Consider the following 20,001-nt stretch of genomic DNA (forward strand, 5'->3'; position numbering starts at 1 on the left):
GGGGGGGAAATGTCCTAGCTCTGCAAATCAAAATACATAAACACAATTTTCCAATCCCTGTGACAAAAAGCATTTTATACATCAGTCAGTCTCAATTAATATTCAGCCCACTCTCCCCAGAATGAATTATTCCTACACACTGGGATTCAGGCCACGGTTTGCTAAAATGGTATGCAAAAGAGATATAAGATGTCACGAGACAATGAAATGCTTCGAGGAATGCTGCTACTAATCTGCGACCACATTTAAAATATACATATAATGCAAATGGACACATTTTGGACAGTATACTTTATGATCACGCCACAAACTTAGGTCTGGTATTGTGACTCAAAAATAACTTGTTTTGCCGTTGAGTACTGGTTATATACAAAACGCTGCTGTAGAACTGTGGCTTTAATTTAAATTATACTATAAAATCAATAGAGAATGACAATTAAATAACATTTGCATACACTTAGAACAATAAATAACTTATTTGGAAAAACTAGAACATAAAGTATAACACCTTATAACTATTCGGTCGGGAAGCCAAAGGTTATGGAGGAATTTCCGATCCAGTTCATTTGTTCCCACCGTGGCTTAATTAAACCCAATTAGGGGCCATAGGAGCTGAGGGCCTCTGTTCACACCACCGCCATCATTCTCACTTAACATCATGCGCACATATGATCTTTTATATTATACGTCTAGAATGTAATCACAAAAAACATTTATGGAAGGCAACTAAGTACTACTACTCTAGCACTACAATTTGAGGTACTTTTTTTTTTAATCAGGTTACATTATCTTATACTGTGAATAGGTAACTGATTACAGTTTTTTTTTCCTGTGAGGCAGGGGGCGTGGCTGGTATTCTCCTGGATGCAGACGAGGCACACCTGTTCCCAATCACCTGATCAACCTGCTCCATAAAAGCCCAGTCCTCACTCCACTACTCTGCCAGATGATTCCATGCAGTTGGATGAACCATGCAGCATAGAGCCTTGTGTTCCAGATCTCCAGTTTTTTGAGTGAACTCCAGAGTTTTTCCCTTGGACAATTCTTTGTTATATTGCTGCTAACCATCCAGCTTTCTGCCTTCACTGCCTGCCTTTTTGTTTAAGTGTTTAATTAAACACCAGTGTTGGGACTAACGCGTTACTTTGTACTGTAACGCAACTACTTTTTGTGGTAACTAATAGCGTTACTAGTTATCTATTCCCACTAAGTAACGCCGTTATAGTTACTGTGATTTGAATGGGTGCGTTACTGCGTTACATTATGTGATCCAACTGGACCGAATCTCCCTGTGGATGTAACTTACAGGCGAATACAGTGATGTCCTCTCCCAGTACCATGGAAAAGTGAAAGTGACCAGAGAGGAGTGATGATTGGTTAACGCGGGATAAGATTTCAGGGTAAGCCAATCAGAGACAGAGTTGGGCGGGTCTTGGCTTATGGGGAAAATACACAGACACAAACACTAGGCTTGTTTGAGACAAGCGAGACCTGCGCAGACCTGCGCACTTTCGATCAACGTCTTGCTAGTGCGTTGCATGATGGTTAGTCATTTTGTACGACTTGCTCTGGAGGCTCGCTCACATGAGACGTTGAAATCTCGCGGGACAAAGACGCCCGCAGCCTTGAGAGCGAGGCGCGGCGAGGCGGCGCAGTTCCTCTCCACGGGCTGCGGAGGCGAAATGCTTGATGGGAAACAACTCGCTGGTATCTCGAGCTGAGCGCTCATTGGTGGTTTTTACCCCGTGCTGCTGATGAAACTCTCCAATTGGTTCGGCATAAGTCTGTTGTTGTTTGGTGTCAGTTTTACGTCGCCACTTCCATTCGCATTTTTCATCATTGTTCCACAATGTTTATCATCATGAAATTAATATCTATATATGTTATACTATACTTGCACTGCTTACCGTTTTTATACTTTATATATCTTAGCATATTCATACACATTGTTCATACTGCTCACATGCTGCTGTGTATATCTAGTGATGGGGTTCTCAACCTTTTTTGGGCCAGCGCCCCCCTGTCCATTATCCAGGTCTCTTACCGCCCCCCATCAAAAAAAGTAGACTTATTTTCTTCCCTGAATATTAATGTTGACTAATATTCTGTGTTATATCATTTAAAAAGCATGTCACTGAATGCCAAATAATAGATTTGATTTAACTGGGCAGTTGGAATATCATTAGTTTACCAGAGAGCAGAAAAGCCATGTGAATGTGAATAAAAATGATATTTATGAGTGTTAAACAAACTCAGACAAGAGCAGAGAATACAAACAGACTGCTACGGAACAGCAGCAATTTCACACATGTCCAGTGCAGAACAAACAGTAGGCTACAAAACTGTACATTAGGCCTACAGAACTAACAGGTCGGAAAGGTGTTGCATTTCGCCAAATTGCGGGGGGGGGGAGGTTAGTGTGAGCCCTGCGCTTGGTGGTTCTCCGCCAGTTTCTTCACTGCGGGTTGCAGAGAACTTAGTTTCAGTCGCAGTGCACCTGAGGCCATCAAGTTCAAGCGATTGCGGTACTTGGACTGCATGTGGAGGACCTGGCTGAATCCCTGCTCCACGAGGTATGTGGTTGGGAAAGCCAGAAGAAGCAGCCTCGCTTTCTCCCAGAGAGCCGGGTAACGCTGAGAGTATTTGACCCACATGTTGCCCCAGCCAGAGGTGCGGAAAATAGCCTGGGCCTCATCGTCACTCTGGATGTCGATGAGATGCTCCTGTATTGCTGGCTCGCATTCCGCCACGTCCGCCTGAAAGGGCTGCACCACCCAGGTGGGAACATCGAGGTCCAAAAGACCTCTGAAGCGGATCTTCAAGTCGGCATTCACCATCCTCAGGTGGTCTGTGTAAATGAGGAGGCGCTCATCGGTAAGAGCCTCAGACACCTGCAATGAGTATAACCAGGAAATTGTTATCGGTGCAGAATGTTACCATCCGATTTTAAACTGGTTATTTTATTGCTAATTAGTTTACTAATTGATGTTTCTTTATTCTCATAATACATTCAGAACATAAGTTATTTATACTAACCAGGAACACAAATATAGTGTTGCATAAAGTAGCCTACATTTATTACATGTATTATTTATTATTATCATTATTTAGTAGCCTAGGCTAGATCACCTTGGTCAACAGCGGGAAATGAGCAAACTGCCTCCTGCCTATGCTCTGCCGGTATAGATCCAGCCTGGAAGTGAGACTGTGGATGACCGCCTTGCTCTGGATCAGAGTAACTCCTTTTCCTTGGAGCTTCAGCGTGACTTCATTCATTTTGCCAAAGAAGTCTGCGAGGTACATGATGTCGCAGCGGCTGGATGATACCTGTTCCCCGAGAGCTGCATCCACCTCCTCCAGGAACTCCACGATGCTGTCAAACAACTCACAAAAACGAGCAAGGCAGTTTCCTTTTGAGAGCCAGCTGTCGGAACAATCTGTTATTCAGGGTGTGGGCTTTTATTTTGTTTATTGCCTTTACTGCAACATTGAGAGACTCGTGGAGAGGTGGACTTTTAGATTTGGCCACAAGGTTGTGGCGGTGCAAGACACAGTGGACTGTGAGGACATGCGGGACCTGCTCCTTCAGCAGAGTGGTGAAGCCACGGTACCTGCCAACCATGGAAGGGGCACCGTCAGTAGCACATGCGAGGATGTTGTTGATCGGGATTGACTTCTCCTGTAGATAAGCATACAGTGCATTAAAAATGGTCTGGCCCTTGGTGTCTATGACCAGATATTTGGAAAATAAAAATTCCTCAGCCATCTCCTGACTGTTGGAGGTGCTATAGCGCAGCGGTCCCCAACCTTTTTTGCGCCACGGACCGGCTTAATGTCAGACAAATTTTCACGGACCGGCCTTTAAGGTGTGGTGGATAAATACAACAAAATAAAACGACAAGACCATGGTATTTTGTAAATATTATAATAAAAAGCCTGAATCCACTGTGTACTTGTATGTAACTTTATTAGCAGCGTCCTCCTGACATTTTTTTTTTTTTTGCGTCCTCCTGACATCCACCAACAACAATAATAATAACATAATAACAATAACAACCTCTCTGCCTCGCGCTCTCTGGTCGCTTTGGTAACACTTAAACATACCTTCAAAATACAACATAAAACATATGAAGTTCATGAAAAATACAACTCACCATAACGCTAAATTAATTAGAGCCCTGAGCTTGTTTCTCTGCAATGAGACGGTCCCATCTCGGGGTGATGGGAGACAAAGACACCCGGAGTGTGTTGCTTATGTCCAGTCTATTTCGTGATTTTGTTTTGGTTGCTGTGACTGCAGAAAACCCCGCTTCACACAGATATGATGTCGGAAATGGCAACAGGGTTTTCAGAGCTGCTGTGGCAATCTCGGGGTATTCTGCCATGACTTTTATCCAGAATACCGGCAGAGTTGATGTCTCGAACATCCTTTTCAGGCCGCCGTCATTTGCGATCTCCAGCAGCTGATCTTCTTCTTGCGCGGACATGCTGGATTCGCCCGGTTTGTTGACAAATGGGTCGCGGATCCATTCCTTTTCAGTTCGTGGGTCTTTTGCGGTTGGGAAGTAGCGCTCGAACTCTTTTGAAAGCGAAGACAGGTGATCGTGCACCAGCTGGGAGAATGACTGCTCCGGCTGAGTCTCCTCCAAAATCCCCGCCAATGTTTGAAACATGTCAAATATGCCTCTGTTCACACGTCGTCTCCACAAATCCAGTTTGGCTTTAAATGCAGCTACTTTATCTGCCAACTTGAAGACTGTTGTCATTTTCCCCTGAAGAGACAGATTGAGTTCATTGAGCTGGCTAAATATGTCGCACAAGTAAGCCAGTTTTGCGACCCACTCCTCATCACTGAAATGTGCTGCCAGCGGTGACTTTTTTTCTAAGAGAAATCTTTGCAGCGGCTCTCGTAATTCATACACTCTGGCCAGCGATCTCCCTCAGGATAACCATCTTATTTCTGTGTATAACAGAAGGCGTCTGTGCTCCGCGTTCATCTCCTCACAAAGTTGCTCGAATAGGCGTGAGTTAAGTGCGTGTGCTTTGATGTGGTTGATAACTTTAACAACATCATTCAATACGCTGTGAAGTTCCGGTGGCATTTTTCGGCTCGCCAGCATCTCTCTGTGTATGACACAATGTGTAGATTCACATTCAGGTGCAACCTCCTTAATCCGAGTAGTTAAACCAGACAGCCGTCCGGTCATGGCAGCAGCTCCGTCTGTGCATATGCCGACACAAAAAGACCATTTAAGTTTTCCTGATACGTAATTATCCAGCGTCTTAAATAGTTCTGCGGCTGTGGTTTTGGTTGTCAACGATAGTGCACACAACACATCCTCATGCACATCCTCCTGATAAAGGTATCGCACATAAACAAGCAGTATTGCCCCGTTGTCCACATCTGTTGACTCGTCAACCTGCAGTGCGTACCACGGTGATGTATTAATCCTCTCCAACAACTGTGTCTCAATGTCCTCTGCTATTTCCTCGATGCGCCGCGTGACGGTGCTAGCTGACAGAGGGACCTGTGCTATCTTTTTAACCGCAGCCTCCCCCAAAAGTTCACCGCAAATGTCTTTAGTAGCCGGAAGAATCAATTCTTCACCAATCGTGAATGGTTTTTTAGCCTTAGCTATTCGGTTAGCCACCAAGTAGGATGCTCTCAGTGCACTTGCATTTGTTGTTGCAGAGGCCCTCAGTAATTGCTTCTGTCCTTCTTGTTCCTGCTTTTTTCTTTCAAAGTACTCCAAAGGCTTGTTTTTTAAAGCAGGGTGCTTAGTCTCTAAGTGGCGAAGCAGTTTTGAAGGCTTCATTGCCTCATTGGAGAGCCGGTCACCACATATTATGCACAGCGGGCTTGGTGCGTGGGAATCACCTGTAGCGATAAATCCATATTTTAAGTAGGTCTCCTGGTACTGTCTGTTAAATGCAGCTTTCTTTTTCTTGGTGGGTATAGGCTCTTCTTCTGTCTCCTCACTGGCCCTTTTCCCCTTTGCAAAGAAACTTTCCAAAGACGTCTGTTTTTTACTCATCTTTCTAGCTTGTGAGTTTCTAGCTTGTGAGTTAGCGCGACCGTTAATATTTAATATTAGCGCTAACCGTTAATGTATCACGTGACCACAATATTGACATGTGTCAATCGCATAGGTCAAGCGGTGTCAAGAGTGGGTCACGTGAGTCATAGACGGATGTAACGGGGAGAATTCGGAGAATTTTTCAAAATAAAAGATTGTTCAGACTCGAATAATAAATAAAACGGAAATAATGAAAGTTATTTATTCTTTCTGTGCGGCCCGGTACTTAACGACCCACGGACCGGTACAGGTCCGGGGCCCGGGGACCACTGCTATAGCGGACATAGGCCATCAACAGAACATTGTTGTCAGAAGTGGTTGTCTCATCCAGCTGAAGGCTGAATGGAGTTTCCCGCAGGATGGCACACAGCTGCTCCTCTGTATCAGCGCCCATTTCATCAATCCTGCGTGCTACGGTGTCATTACTGAGTGGGATGGATTTCAGCACCTGTGTGGGATCACGCTCCATCACAGTAGATATGACCTCTTTGATGGCAGGGAGTACCAACTTCTCTCCGATTGTGAACGGCTGCCCACATTTGGCTATCAGCAAGGAGATGTTATATGACGCTATTAGCCCACTGTCAGTCTGGGTGGTCTTCCTAGCGTAGAGACTGCTGATGGTGCTCCTATAACCCAGTCTCATGGCATTTCGTGTTCACCAACACGATTTTTTATCTATTGATTCGTGTTCATCAACACGATTTTCCCCTTTTTTTCGTGTTGCACAGCACGATTTTAAAAGCAATGTATTTCTATTGGTAGTCTCACGGCATTACGTGTTATTGGAAGACCGGAAGCTGTGTGGTTCATAAAAGCATGTTCTTACTCAATATTAAGCCACAATTATTGCTTTTATTTTAAATCGTATCATTTCGGAATTTTGTTGCCGTCTGTGAGCAAAATAAATGGGGCTGAGATCCTCAGGATACTGAAATCTGTATATTTGTAAAACTTTTTTTCCTTCTAAGTTGTTATTCTTTTCAAAATAACACACTGTTATTTACTCACCAATAACACACAATTATCCTTGTTTTTATTTATTTGTTAATTCCATAATCTCTGGCTTTTTTGGCGTCCGTCAGGAACTGAATTTCAAAATAAAAATAACCGGAAACAGACGTAGGCATTTCGAGCGATTACCCAAGATCCTCAGCTATGGTTTAAGCTCGCCGATTGGATGTTTTAGCCGCAATGCATGCTGGGATTTGGCGTTTATATGAAATGAAATCCGGAAAACATTTTAAAAGAATAAAATACTTAATTCCGTGTGTTCTTGCTTTTCTCTTCGAAAGTCATCACATAACGGCATAGTAATACACGGTTCGGCTGCATTAAATATTACAGATCTGCCGTAGTTCTTTATTTATAGAGCCCTGATGAGAAGACCTTTGGAAAAACTGGAAGAAATGCCGCCGAAACTGAAGACTTGACGTGGATCATATATATATCAACAATAAAACAACATCTTCAATTTTTCTTCACACAATTCGTCTCCTTGCAGTATCAACACTAATTCGGCTGACTTTTACATTTGATCCAATTGGTAGATAGGTTATATTTACACCATAACGGTGCACAGCTGATATAAAAGGACTTGTAGTTTTTAAAGATATTACTGATTTTCTTTGAATATAAGAATGTAAATACTGAGTCTGAAATAGTATAGCGATATGCTGTAAAATTATGTGAAAGCATGAATAAAACTACACATCTTCAGATGTTGTACATACATAAGTGTCCTACACTAATAATAAAAAGTTATTATGGCTGTGTGCACCTTGTGTGCACCGCCTAGTGGTTAAAGCATGTTATTGAATTATTGTTTTTATGTGTTATATTTGATTAAAAAAATATTAAGAGTACATACTTTCATAGGGGGAAAGTAGAAGGTCTGTGATAGAAATATAGAATATAAAAAATCAAGAAGATACTGTAAGTGATCTCTAAAATAAAACATTTTAGTGCTGGATGTACAAAGATATTAATATGAGGATGTGCAAAACAGAAAAACGAATTAACCTTTATTCAAACATTAAATAATACTTTAGATTAAGGTCTTCTTTTAAATAAGAAAAAAGCTTTGGGGGTATCTACAGATAAATATTAAGCCTGACAAAGTACTTAACGTCTAATATATTGCTTTCCTGCAATGTTGACTATGTTGAAGCACTTATTTTAACTGATATCATACATATGAATTATGCTCTTATGTATGTAGATAGTATAAGAAATGTGCAGAATATGACAGTTTAATGGTGGTGGTACCATGGTGGTACACACATATTGATAGATGTCTTGTAATGCGCTGTTGATGAACCTGTGACCCAAGTTTTTCATTCATTGCATACACCGTTGTGTATTATGATATGTCAATAAACCTTTGAAAATCTTGAAAGGGATGTGCAAAATAGCCATTATACAGTCTTTAATTAACTATTAGTAGAGAATAACGAGTAATGAATATACTTTATTACTCGTTTCCATTCATGTCAATTGCAGATAAATGTTTAGTCTTCTCAAGCACCAACTATCAAATATCTCTCCTGATTGTTGGCACTTGACAATCACCTACCCTGAATTTTACTCAGGTGTAACTAAAGTCTGCTTTAAGGGTTGTTTATATTTCACATCATTAATCAGAATCTGCAAAGTAACTCAAATAAATGTAGTGGAGTAAAAATACCAGGTTAACCTCTGAATTGTAGTGGAGTAGAATTACAAAGTAACAATGAGCTGTCATGTGGGTATATATTAATGCTGCGCATTATGGACACAAGCGATTTTCACCCATTTATTAATTATATGTTTTACATTTGATAACACCAATGTGTTTAATACTGGCAACTTCTAATTGTGGGAAAAACGAAAACGTTCAGTAGAGACGTCCCATAGCATGTGTAGTCCTGGGGGGGCGTTCAATTCCAGTTTTGGATAGTCTGGCGTGGTTTCGTTCCATTTCAAACAGCTGTTTGACGCTCGGCGTAACCTTGGCGCACTGCCATTCCAACATCCAATCCCAGAGCTTGAAGATTAATCACGGGGACTGTAGTCCTAAACAATAGCTGGGTATTATGGGTAGTCTAGTGTCTTCGGCCATCCTGAACTCGAAATGCATACATCTGTTTCCGGTTATTTTTATTTTGAAATTCAGTTCCTGACGGACGCCAAAAAAAACAGAGATTATGGAATTAAACAAATAAATAAAAACAAGGATAATTGTGTGTTATTGGTGAGTAAATAACAGTGTTATTTTGAAAAGAATAACAAATTAAGAGGAAAAAAAGATTTACATATATACAGATTTCAGTATCCTGAGGCTCTAATCCCCATTTATTTTCCTCACAGACGGCAACAAAAGTCCGAAATTATACGATTTAAAATAAAAGCAATAATTGTGGCTTGCTATTGAGTAAGAACATGCTTTTATGAACCACACAGCTTCCGGTCTTCCTATAACACGTAATGTCGTGAGACTACCAATAGAAATACATTACTTTTAAAATCGTGCTGTGCAACACGAAAAAAAGGGGAAAATCGTGTTGATGAACACGAATCAATAGATTAAAAATCGTGTTGGTGAACACGAAATGCCGTGAGAATGGGTTGGCTCCTACCATGTTTCTCTTTGAGGGCCTGGAAGAACGGACGCTCCTTATCTGCCTTATCCGGGTGGATCTTGGTAAGGTGCTCCTTTAAACGTGAGGGTTTCATTCCCTCATTGGAAAATACATGTTCGCAAAGTAAACACATTGGGAGTTGTGCATTGGTAGGAGACGGTATGAAGCCATAGCTAAGATATTCAATAGAGTAATGTCTGCATTTTATCTTTTTCGCGGCCATTTTGCTGATGTGATATGATTTTTGTTGTTTTATGATAGTAATATTTAGGGGGGGGGGGGGGGGGGTAGTGTCACGATATGGCGGCAAACGCTAGAGGGCTAGCTGGTGACATGACAAGAGATCGTGCCGGGAGCTGACCGGAAGTCGTTGTAATTTTGAACAAACAGAGCTCTGTGTGGAGCAGCCTGGCTAGCCAGCTCTTCCATGTCGTAGCAGACATAGAAACGGGTGTTATTTTCATAAACTGACCACTTAGTTCGAATCTGTTAGTGGAATTTGTCATATCAAAACATATCAAAATGTAACAAAGTGACACAGATTATTAACAGTCGCGATCCCAAAATTACAACGACTTCCGGTCCGCTCCCGGCTGCTTTTTGTAGGGTACGTTCGTAAATGCGCTCCGAGCGTCCCCGTTCCACAGTCCAGAGCGCTGCGCTCTGAGCGCTGCTGGGTGCTCTGGCGGAACAGACGGGTTGTCCGAGCGGACTGACCGTTCGTGCATTTACGAACGTACCCGTAATAACACTGCTGACAGCTGACCAATCGCAAGCAGAGTTGTGGTTTCCTATAGCAACAAAAGATGCTGACAGCTGCTTTTTGTACAGGAAAAGACGCTGTGGCCAGCGTTTTTCATGACAAAAATACATTATGCGTGAACGCCCCCCAAGAACGCCTCAACGCCCCCCTTTCAAAAATATTGCTTCCAGCGCCCCCCGATGTTCTCTGAACGCCCCCTGGGGGGGCGGTACCGCCCCCGTTGAGAACCAGTGATCTAGTGTATTCATACCCCTCACTGTTTATTCATAATTCACTTCATTCTATCTTTTATTCTGTAGATTGTGTACATTACTTTTCACTTTACTGCTTGTTGCACTCCTGGTTAGAAGCTAAATTGCATTTCGTTGTCTCAGTACCTGTAATCTGTGCAATAACAATAGAGTTGAATCTAATCTTCAGCAGGAACAAATATATTTACTTATTACATATCTGACATTAACAATTAAACACATGTGTGCATTCTTTATAAATGCAAACCGAGTCAAGCCGACTCCGGAGGTGGCGGTATGCACCATGCGTATGCACCTTAAAGTTGTTTGCAATCCTCCAAAAAACCGAGAGAAGAAGAAGAAGAAGGCGAAGAAGAAGAAGCCGACTCGGAGTTGTCCGACTTCAAGCCAGCTTTTTGAGACCTCCCCCGGCTGCGATCGGCTATTCTCGTCTAGTTTCGAGGTGAGCCGCAACTCGTCTCAAACAAGCCTACTTGCTAGCACACGCACACGGCAACGCCCACCACCAGCACTCACAAACACAATGGCAGATGCAAGTATCAGCGAGAGCAGCAGCGCATTTGCAACTTGGAAATATAACCACTATTTTAAATTTGTGGGGATAAAGGGCGCAAAAAATATTACGGTCAAATGTAAACTGTGTGCAGGACAGAAAGCATTGTCCACTTGATTGTTGAGGCCACAATAAAGATGCCTGTCAAAATTTCTAAACATATCTTTTGTGTTTTATTGTTCCACTCCATTTCATAATGATAATTGCTACAATGATGGGGAGTTTTCTTTTCTCTTACTGTGCCACAGAACAACAAAAACACTTGTATTTTTACTGTTATTATTTTTAAAGTAAAGTAAAGTAACTTGTTACTAGTTACTTTTACAATTTAGTAACTCATAAAGTAACTAGTTACTTTTTGAGAGCAGTAACTATAACTATTACTAGTTACTTTTTTTAAAGTAACTTGCCCAACACTGTTAAACACCTTGAAATCCTAACATGAGTCAGTCTCTGCTTTTGGTTCCTTTAAATATCACAGTGTTACAGAAATGTCAATTATAACATATTCTATGTATCCAGCTGTTATTCGATCTTGAAACATATGGCAGACACTTGGCAGATGTAAACACATTAAGTCATTTTTGGACACACAGACACAAACTCACAAGAGGCAAAGCTCATACACACAGGATAGAGACAAAGAGAACGATCATGTTCATTTTGTATTAATAAGAGATTCTTAATTTCCTAAACTTAATTCTTAAGTTTAGGGAAAGTAAAGATTGTTTTGACTGCAGTGATTGTTTAACAATCTTAATCATGTTGTGCCATTCAAGTTTTAAGAAAAAAGGATTAATAAACAGTCATCACAGAATACATAATGATGCTTAAGAACTACATTATGAACAGTATAAGTACACTCAATGCTTCCACAGTAAATAGTCCCGTAAAGAGTCACTGAATGAAAATCCTCGTCAGCCTTCAGTAAAAATTGTTTAATTATCAACTGTCTGCGTGCTTCTGTATGCTGAGGTAAAGGGTGTTAAGGTAAAAGCACTCTTTCTTTCACGCTCAGAACTGTCTCTTCTAATTAGTGCTTGAGAATCTCAGGGTGTAATCTACCATGTTTACTTATATTCAGTAAAACACACAGACTGTGCAAATTGACAGGGAAGTAATTCAGGACCTTTTTAATTAGCTTATTAGTGGCATACAAGCAGGGTTCATATATATCTGTTTAACATGGACAAATGGCACTGAATGAAGGCATGTGGAATATTGCATCATGACATAAACATTACAGACAGCAGCTCCAAGAAATTCTGAAATATATTGTTGTTCTTTTAAATGTTCCTCCTATCTTCCCCCTCCACCAAGGTCGTTATTATTATTATTATTATTATTATTATTATAAATCCTATTTGAAATCTTTAATTCCCCAATCCGCATTTTTTATAATTATTATGGTTTTTTATTATCATTTAATATTGTATTATTATATCTGTTATCATTTTTTAAATCTAGATTTATTTTTCAAATATTAACCCCATATATATCCACACTTTTATTATTATTTTACTTTTTTTTTTATTATTATTATCTTTAGATATATTATTATATGGAAAAATTATTGAATATTTTCTTTTTTTATATTATTTTAGAACACTAATACTAGTTGTTGTGGTAGTTCTGTGGTCATTTTTCCTAACTTAGGTAACCTAGTTTTACTAGAGTAGCTGAGATGTGCCTGCCACAGTGAGGCTGCATATACATAACATGGGCCTGAATCTGAAATCCAGTGATCATTTTTGATTTTGTGGATGACCAGTAGTAATCGAGTGGGGACAGGAAGTGGTATGTGGCCTTACACAAACACAGCCTGCAATATCGTGTGCATGGAAAATGAAATGTGCTCATGCAGGTTGAGTCTTCCAGCAGACTTAAGCTTGACTGCAGCGCTGCATTACTTCTGCTCATAAATTTCTCACAGCCGCTGAATATAAATAGAACATTTGGATGGCGCAGTGGCCACTACTACCACTACTTCTGGGATGTACTCCTTGAGTTAGATTTCCATCCTCTGTCTGCTTTCACCCCGGCTTTTTTAATCCTGAGTGTGGAGACATTCTTTTCAGTTTCCTGGTTTCTGGCTGCAGAGCAGATGCAGTCTATTGTGAGTATCAAGGCGTGGCCAGAAGTGACAATCATCGCAGAGACCCTGCTCCATTGTGCAAGCCTTCCTCGTGTTCCATGTGTCACCCTCTCTTTAATAGCAGCCCTCCCACACACACTTTACATTTCATTTGTTCACCTCGGCAGAGTAGAAGCTGTTCAACCTAATAGTCTAGTTGCCAGCTCATAGAGTCCGATTGTGAACCCGTAAAATTAGTACCCAAACGTTTTATATTAGAAATGTATAGTACGGGTCCCCAGCACATATAGAAACTGCCGGATACTAACTTTCATATGTTGGGCAATTTGCACAATTAGCATAAGTTGTGTTTTGCATTATATCCAATGCAGACAATAGTTTTAAAAGTTGCTCTTTGGACAATTTTGGGGATCAGGATCAACAATGGCAGTTTCAACCACACTGTAAAACCCGATTAGTTCGGAGTACTCAAAACTTTTGTGGAAACTGATTACCACCAAAGTTTTTAAGTAAACTAACTTAAGACTATAGAGTAAATGAATGATCAAAATTGATAAGTTACTTAAACTTAAAACTTTAATTATTATTTTTGTATTATTTAAGTATACTGTACTTATAAACATTGTTTAACACATTTTACATTTTTTATTTCTCCATAATGAATTAGTTTGATGCAAAAGTACTTAATTGCATGAATATTGAAATCAACAAATATATTTCTAGATAACTCATTGGCCAATATTTTCTTATTTATTTTAAGTACAAAATACTCAAAGAACTTCAACAACTTCTTCAGGCTTTAGTTTTTATTTATTCAGTCTTAAATTGTTCATCCAATGAAAACATGAATTCTAAAACATGCAATTTCTTACTGCATGCAACTATAACACTGGCTTTACCACAGGGTAATTTTTCTCAATAAATGTTTTTCTTCGCTTGGCGGAAGACAATTCCTCACCTTTAGCTGTGGCACTGACAAAAATATTTGAGTCCATAACAGCACTCACCAAATCATTCATGATAGCTTCAGTAGGAGAAATCTGATGCCTCTTAAAAACCTCTTTTAAAGTGTCTTTTATAACAGGTTGAGACAAGGAAAATATCTGAGTCATCATCTCTCTGGATGCCATGTCGGAAACATGAAGAATAGTTTGCATCATCAGGAAGAGCGAGGACAAATGATGGTGTAACTGGGCTCTCAACTGGCTGGCGTCATCCTCAGGAGAATCAAACGTGTCTGCATACTGAGTAGGATTCTCGTCCTCAGGGTCAGTAGCTGTCAAGACTGGGGCACCATCATTTTATGTTGACACAATGTCTTCACGAATGTCCAAACTACCTGCACTGTTCCTGCTTTTGTGAGCATTAAATGATGAATAGACATTTGTGCTGTAGCTACAGTTCTTAAATGGGCATGTTACAGTTTCAAGGTTCTTTAAGTGTCCCCTTAAATGACTGAACACTGTTGCTTCAGAGAAGGACTGTTTAAAGTTACACAAGGGGCAGCTAAAAATTGCACATCCTCCTTGTGCTCCCTCACTTGCACCAGTACTACACACATTTTTGTGAAGCCGTGATAAATGAATTTTTAATGCATTAAATGATTGAAATGCACAAATGCAAGAGTCATGGACACATGGCAAAGGGCTAACTCTTGAGTACTGGCTATGCTTTAAACGATAGTGCCTAAATAACTGAGCACGGGTGTCTGACGAGACAGCACACAATTTGCACTTCCACGCCATTGAACCATTTCAACTTCAACAAAGCATGATGATCGGATCTATAGAAAGGCCAGTTCTGTTGAAGTTACCTTGAATCTTGAGTCTCACTGCTATGCACCAGCTTCACCCTACGACAAAAAGAAATGTGCAGAGTTTTTATACAAGTTTGCAGTTTTCATTAGCTTACTGTCCTTAGCAAACATGCCTGTGTGTAAGCCTCAACATAATTGAGGAAAACAGCTCTAGCTAGCTACTAGCTTAATTCAAGAATAACATCACATTTACCAGATCATAGCAGATAACATTAAGCACCAGTAACACACTTTTAAACAGTAGGGCTGCCGTTGACTGATAGGAGTTACTAGCTAAAGTTAACATACTGCTGCTCTGAAGTTAATGTCCTTACCCACCAGAAAAACGCGGGCAAAAGTCCTTGATTATGCGGGCTAAATTCCTTGATTATGCGGGCTAAAATACTTGATTATGTGATTAAACATGCGGGGTTTTTATTTGATTTTATGCGGTGTAATTGCGGGAAGTTGCGAAATATGCGGAAAGTTGCGAAATATGCTAAATATGCGGAGAAAAAGAATAGAACACATTTTAAATATTGGGCTGTCTTATTTATTCTCTCTCACACACAACCTGCCACTAACGTTAAACCCCTTTACAATTCAATTAAACACATTCAATGTTTATTTATTGTAAAAGCAATTGGGCTATTTTAATCACACACCCCCCCCCCCCCCACCACCACACACACACACAAACACACACACACACACTTCTCCGCCTCAATCTGTTTTCATTTACTCCTTCGTTATCTGACCAGCTTCAATCTTGTAGGCTACTCACTTCGTTTCTTGTAGCCCTCGAAAGGGTTTTGGAGGTTGATGAACGTGAGTTGTTTGGCTTTCTTGTCCGCAGCAGCAGAAAGCATTTTCGAATGAATCAAAGTGGGTCGATTTTCTCTTATGCTCCAACACACAGTTGCTCGGGGTGCAGAATAGTTTCCCCCCACTTTTTGCCCGGTCTTTAGTAGAAATGTTCGTCGGTAAATGAGATGGATTCGATTTTTTCATCTTGGTGTTTTCTCTATCGTGTGAGCTCCACACGTTCACTCTATACAGTGTTGTTTACATTCTGTGATGCGCGAGCTGATGACGTCACGTCAAGACGAGTTAACTTATTTTCTTCTCAACTTTGTGTGGAAAAATGCGGGGATTATGCGGCCTTTTGATAAATATGCGCCATTTTGCTGATTATGCGGTCAATTCTGCAATCGCAGAATCGCGTTTTTCTGGAGGGTCTACCTTACACTCCATTGAAGCATTTCAACCATGCAACTTCAACAAAGCATGATGATCGGATTACTGTAGAAAGGCCAGTTCTGTTCAATGTTCTGAATACCTAATTAAATAAATAATGCTACTGGAGAATTTCTTTTTCTAAATTAATGAAATGAAAAAACAGAACATAGTATGGGTTAGCAATAAGTTACCTTGAATATTGAGGAGTCTCACTGCTATGCACCAGCTTCACCCTACAGCAAAAATAGCATCAACGTAATTGTAGTTCCAGCTAGCTACGAGCTTCATTCAGTATTCAGGAATGACATCACATTTACCAGATAATAGCGTTCATAAGCACCAGTAAGTAACACACTTTTAAACAGTAGGGCTGCCGTTGACTAATAGGAGTTTGTAGCTAAAGTTAACATGCTGCTGCTCTAACGTTAACGTCCTTACAGTACTTAACCGGCAGTCCGACATTCAAAAAATAGCGCGAAGCAGCCGGTAACTGCGGCGCTGTAACTCTGAATTTAACAATGGGGTCTAACGATCACATATGATCTTCGGATGGTATATCCTTACAATATTATAACAAGAAAAACATTTTTTAGCAACTACATTTGGTACTTACAAGTTAAACCATGTGTGGAATCCCTTTGCTTGCATGAGCCGCCATGTTGGATGGATCTTTCTCGATTCGTCTCAACGTCATGACGTAAGGACGTCAGACGCTGCGTGACTGTTCACTCAGATGTAATAAGTCAAATTTGAATATTCACTCATAAACTATGATCCACATAAAATTAAACAGCACTTTTCGTTAAAAGAACGTATACGTTTATTGTTCGGTTGACTTGATATTTGGTTTTGATTGCAGTACCCATAATACTTATGAGTTATTAGTGTTGGGGTTGACCAGGGCCGGCCCTAGACTTTTGGGGGCCCTAAGCAAGATTTTGTTTGGGGGCCCCCCTCACTCTAGCGCGTTCTCACTACACACAACACGGAACCAACTTTTGTCTTATGATGTTAGTATGAGCACACATATTGTACAAATAAGCATGTAAACACTAAAGTGGGACCTGAGAAGAGCAGCACAGTCTTTAAATTGACTACAAATAACTACCTAGGCTATAACTAATGACTATATAAACTCAGTGAACAGAAATATAGAAACTCCTCAGTCCTCAGTGACATATGTTTTGTTGTTGTGGCTCTGAGTCTGTACTCCAGCACATTATATTTGAAATGAAACAAGGACTATGAGGTTAAAGTGCATACTGTGACCAAGTATTAAATATGACTACTTTGTTGAAGTGTATGTTAATTTGTCCAATATTACATTTGATCCCCCATTTTAGGGGATCAAAAGTACTCTGACAAATGAACATAAACTTGAATAAAGTAGTCATATCAGATAGCACTGATGAACTGACAGTACAGAATAAAAAGACTGACAAAGTGACCATCACTGTTCAAAGATAGATATTTTTAATAAAAAACACTCAACACTAAATAGAATATATAAATAGATCCAAAAATACCTTTAAAGGATTAAATAATATGTGCAAAACAAACTGCTTAACAATGAAATGAAATGTAAAAAAACAAATGCAAATACAAATGTTCCTCTCGTACGTACAGTCAGAATTGTTCTCTTCTTGCTTTCCTGGAGGCAAAGTCATTGATGACCTGATCATAGGAGATCTGGCTGCCAATCTGGTGGTTTATGCTGATTATTGCCATTCCACTCAGGCGATCCTGGGCCATGGAGGACCTCAAGTATGTTTTTATCAGTTTGAGCTTCGAGAAGCATCTCTCTGCGGACGCCACTGTCACTGGAAGGGTACAGGCTATTCTCAGCGCTATCCAAAGATTTGGATAGATCTCACACAGCTCGTTTTCATTTAAGAAGGTGAGCATCTCCAATGTGGTCATATCTTCTTTGGGAAGCTCTGGAAGGCTTTGCATCTCCATGGCTAGCTCTCTCCAGTCAACGTCTGCCTCTTCGCCACAGGTCAATGTTTTTCCCAGCAGGGCACATTGGTCTGTAAGTGACTCATCATCCAGATTATGGAAGTTGTGAAGCACTCCAAACTTGTCTCTTACTTCCCCCAGGGACTTGAATCTGTCCTCCAAAGACTGGATGCCACAGTCCACCACAACATTAAAGAATCCTGTTTCCAGTCTCGTCATGGCATCAGCCACTGCCTCGTCAGCTGCCTCGTAGGCAAAATGCCTCTTTTTGCTCCGCAGCCTCTTTTCTTTCAGCACTGCCTCAACATTCATATTTCCACAGAGCTCTTTTGCTGTGGCCTGAGCATCTGTGAACCCAGTGGCCCTGTAGGTTACCAGCGATGCTTTGGTTTTGTCTAAGAGACTGACCGCAACATCCAGCTGCATGTTGACAGACTGAAGGAGCTGGCTAACTGTATTGATCTTTGACAGAATATCATACCAGACAACAGTGCAGATTTGGAATCTAAATGATCCAATTTCTTCTGCCAGGGATTGGGCCTCAATTCTGACCATGAGATCATTTGCGTTTTCCCTCACCTCTAGCAAAGCCTCCCTGACCTTATCCGTTTGGTAGCGCAACGGCTCGATGCTATTCACTCTGCTCTCCCACCGCGTCTCACTCCAGGACTTGAGAGTGATGTCCACATGTTTTTTCAGGATGGTCCACCTCTGGGGAGAACCTGAAAACAAGGTGTACAGCTTCTGAACATTACCAAAGAAGCAAGTATCATCTATTGATCCTTTGGCTGAATCCGCCACCATCAAATTCAGTGTGTGGGCTGCACAAGGAACATACAGAGCTCGAGGATTCTTCTCCAACAGCCTGGCCTGCACCCCTTTATTTCTGCCCTTCATGTTTGCACCATTGTCATAGGATTGTCCTCTGCAGTCCTCAAAGGGGATCTTCAGCTCCTCCAGCCTGTTCAAAATGAGTGTAGACAAACCAAGCCCTGTGGATGCAGGGGCTATGATGAACCCCAGAAAGTGCTCCCTGATCTCAGTCCTTTTCTTCACACTCACTGTTCGAATTACAACAGTCATCTGCTCCTGGTGGCTGACGTCTGGGGTGCAATCCAAAATGATGGCAAAATACTTGGACTCTTTGATTTCAGCCACCATTGCTGCAAGTATTGTGTCACTGATACAGGACATGAGTTCATTTTGGATTGTTTTACCCAAGTATGTAGTGTAATTTCCTCCACTGTCAATGCGTCTGATGTGTTCTTTCAGAACAGGGTCAAACTTGGCAATTAGCTCAACTTCTTTGAGGAAATTCCCATTGTTGTGGTTATGCAGGGTGTCAACAGTCCCTCTAAGTCCCAGGTTCCTCTCTGCTAGAGATTGGATGATGGAAACCAACCGAATGAGCACCTCTCTCCACCTCTTCTTCTCTGCCTCCAGGAGGTACAACTCTGTTTTGTCTATTGTCTTCCCTTTTCTAAGACGGAGCTCTATTTCCTTCCAAGTCAACACACTTTTCACATGATCTGGGCTGTTGTCGTGTAGCTTCAGTAATGCGCCAATATTCACCCAGTCCTGTTGTCCCTCTGTTATGAGCTTTAATGATTTCTTGGAAAACAACTTACAGCAAAAGTAGTACACTGAAT

At 40.9% G+C, this 20,001-nt stretch overlaps 1 protein-coding gene across 2 annotated transcripts; it reads right to left on the reverse strand.

Moving 5' to 3' along the window:
• Positions 1-2,027: 2,027 nt before the first annotated feature.
• LOC307028497 (zinc finger BED domain-containing protein 5-like) lies at positions 2,028-17,084 on the reverse strand. Of its 2 annotated transcripts, XM_079663568.1 has the most exons (5): positions 17,007-17,084; positions 16,585-16,626; positions 15,173-15,211; positions 3,130-3,679; positions 2,028-2,891 (listed from the first exon to the last, which is right to left on the reverse strand). In XM_079663568.1, exons 4-5 carry the CDS (start codon positions 3,301-3,303, stop codon positions 2,415-2,417), a joined length of 651 nt encoding a protein of 216 aa, XP_079519694.1. In that variant the 5' UTR covers positions 3,304-3,679; positions 15,173-15,211; positions 16,585-16,626; positions 17,007-17,084; the 3' UTR covers positions 2,028-2,414. The 2 variants fall into 2 exon arrangements, 1 of the variants encoding a protein (XP_079519694.1); XR_013804996.1 differs by lacking the exons at positions 2,028-2,891; positions 3,130-3,679; positions 16,585-16,626 and having other exon boundaries at positions 14,019-15,211; positions 17,007-17,056.
• Between the last annotated feature and the right edge of the window lie 2,917 nt (positions 17,085-20,001).

This window comes from Notothenia rossii, assembly GCF_949606895.1.
Source record: "Notothenia rossii genome assembly, chromosome: 2".
Lineage (NCBI taxonomy): Eukaryota > Metazoa > Chordata > Actinopteri > Perciformes > Nototheniidae > Notothenia > Notothenia rossii.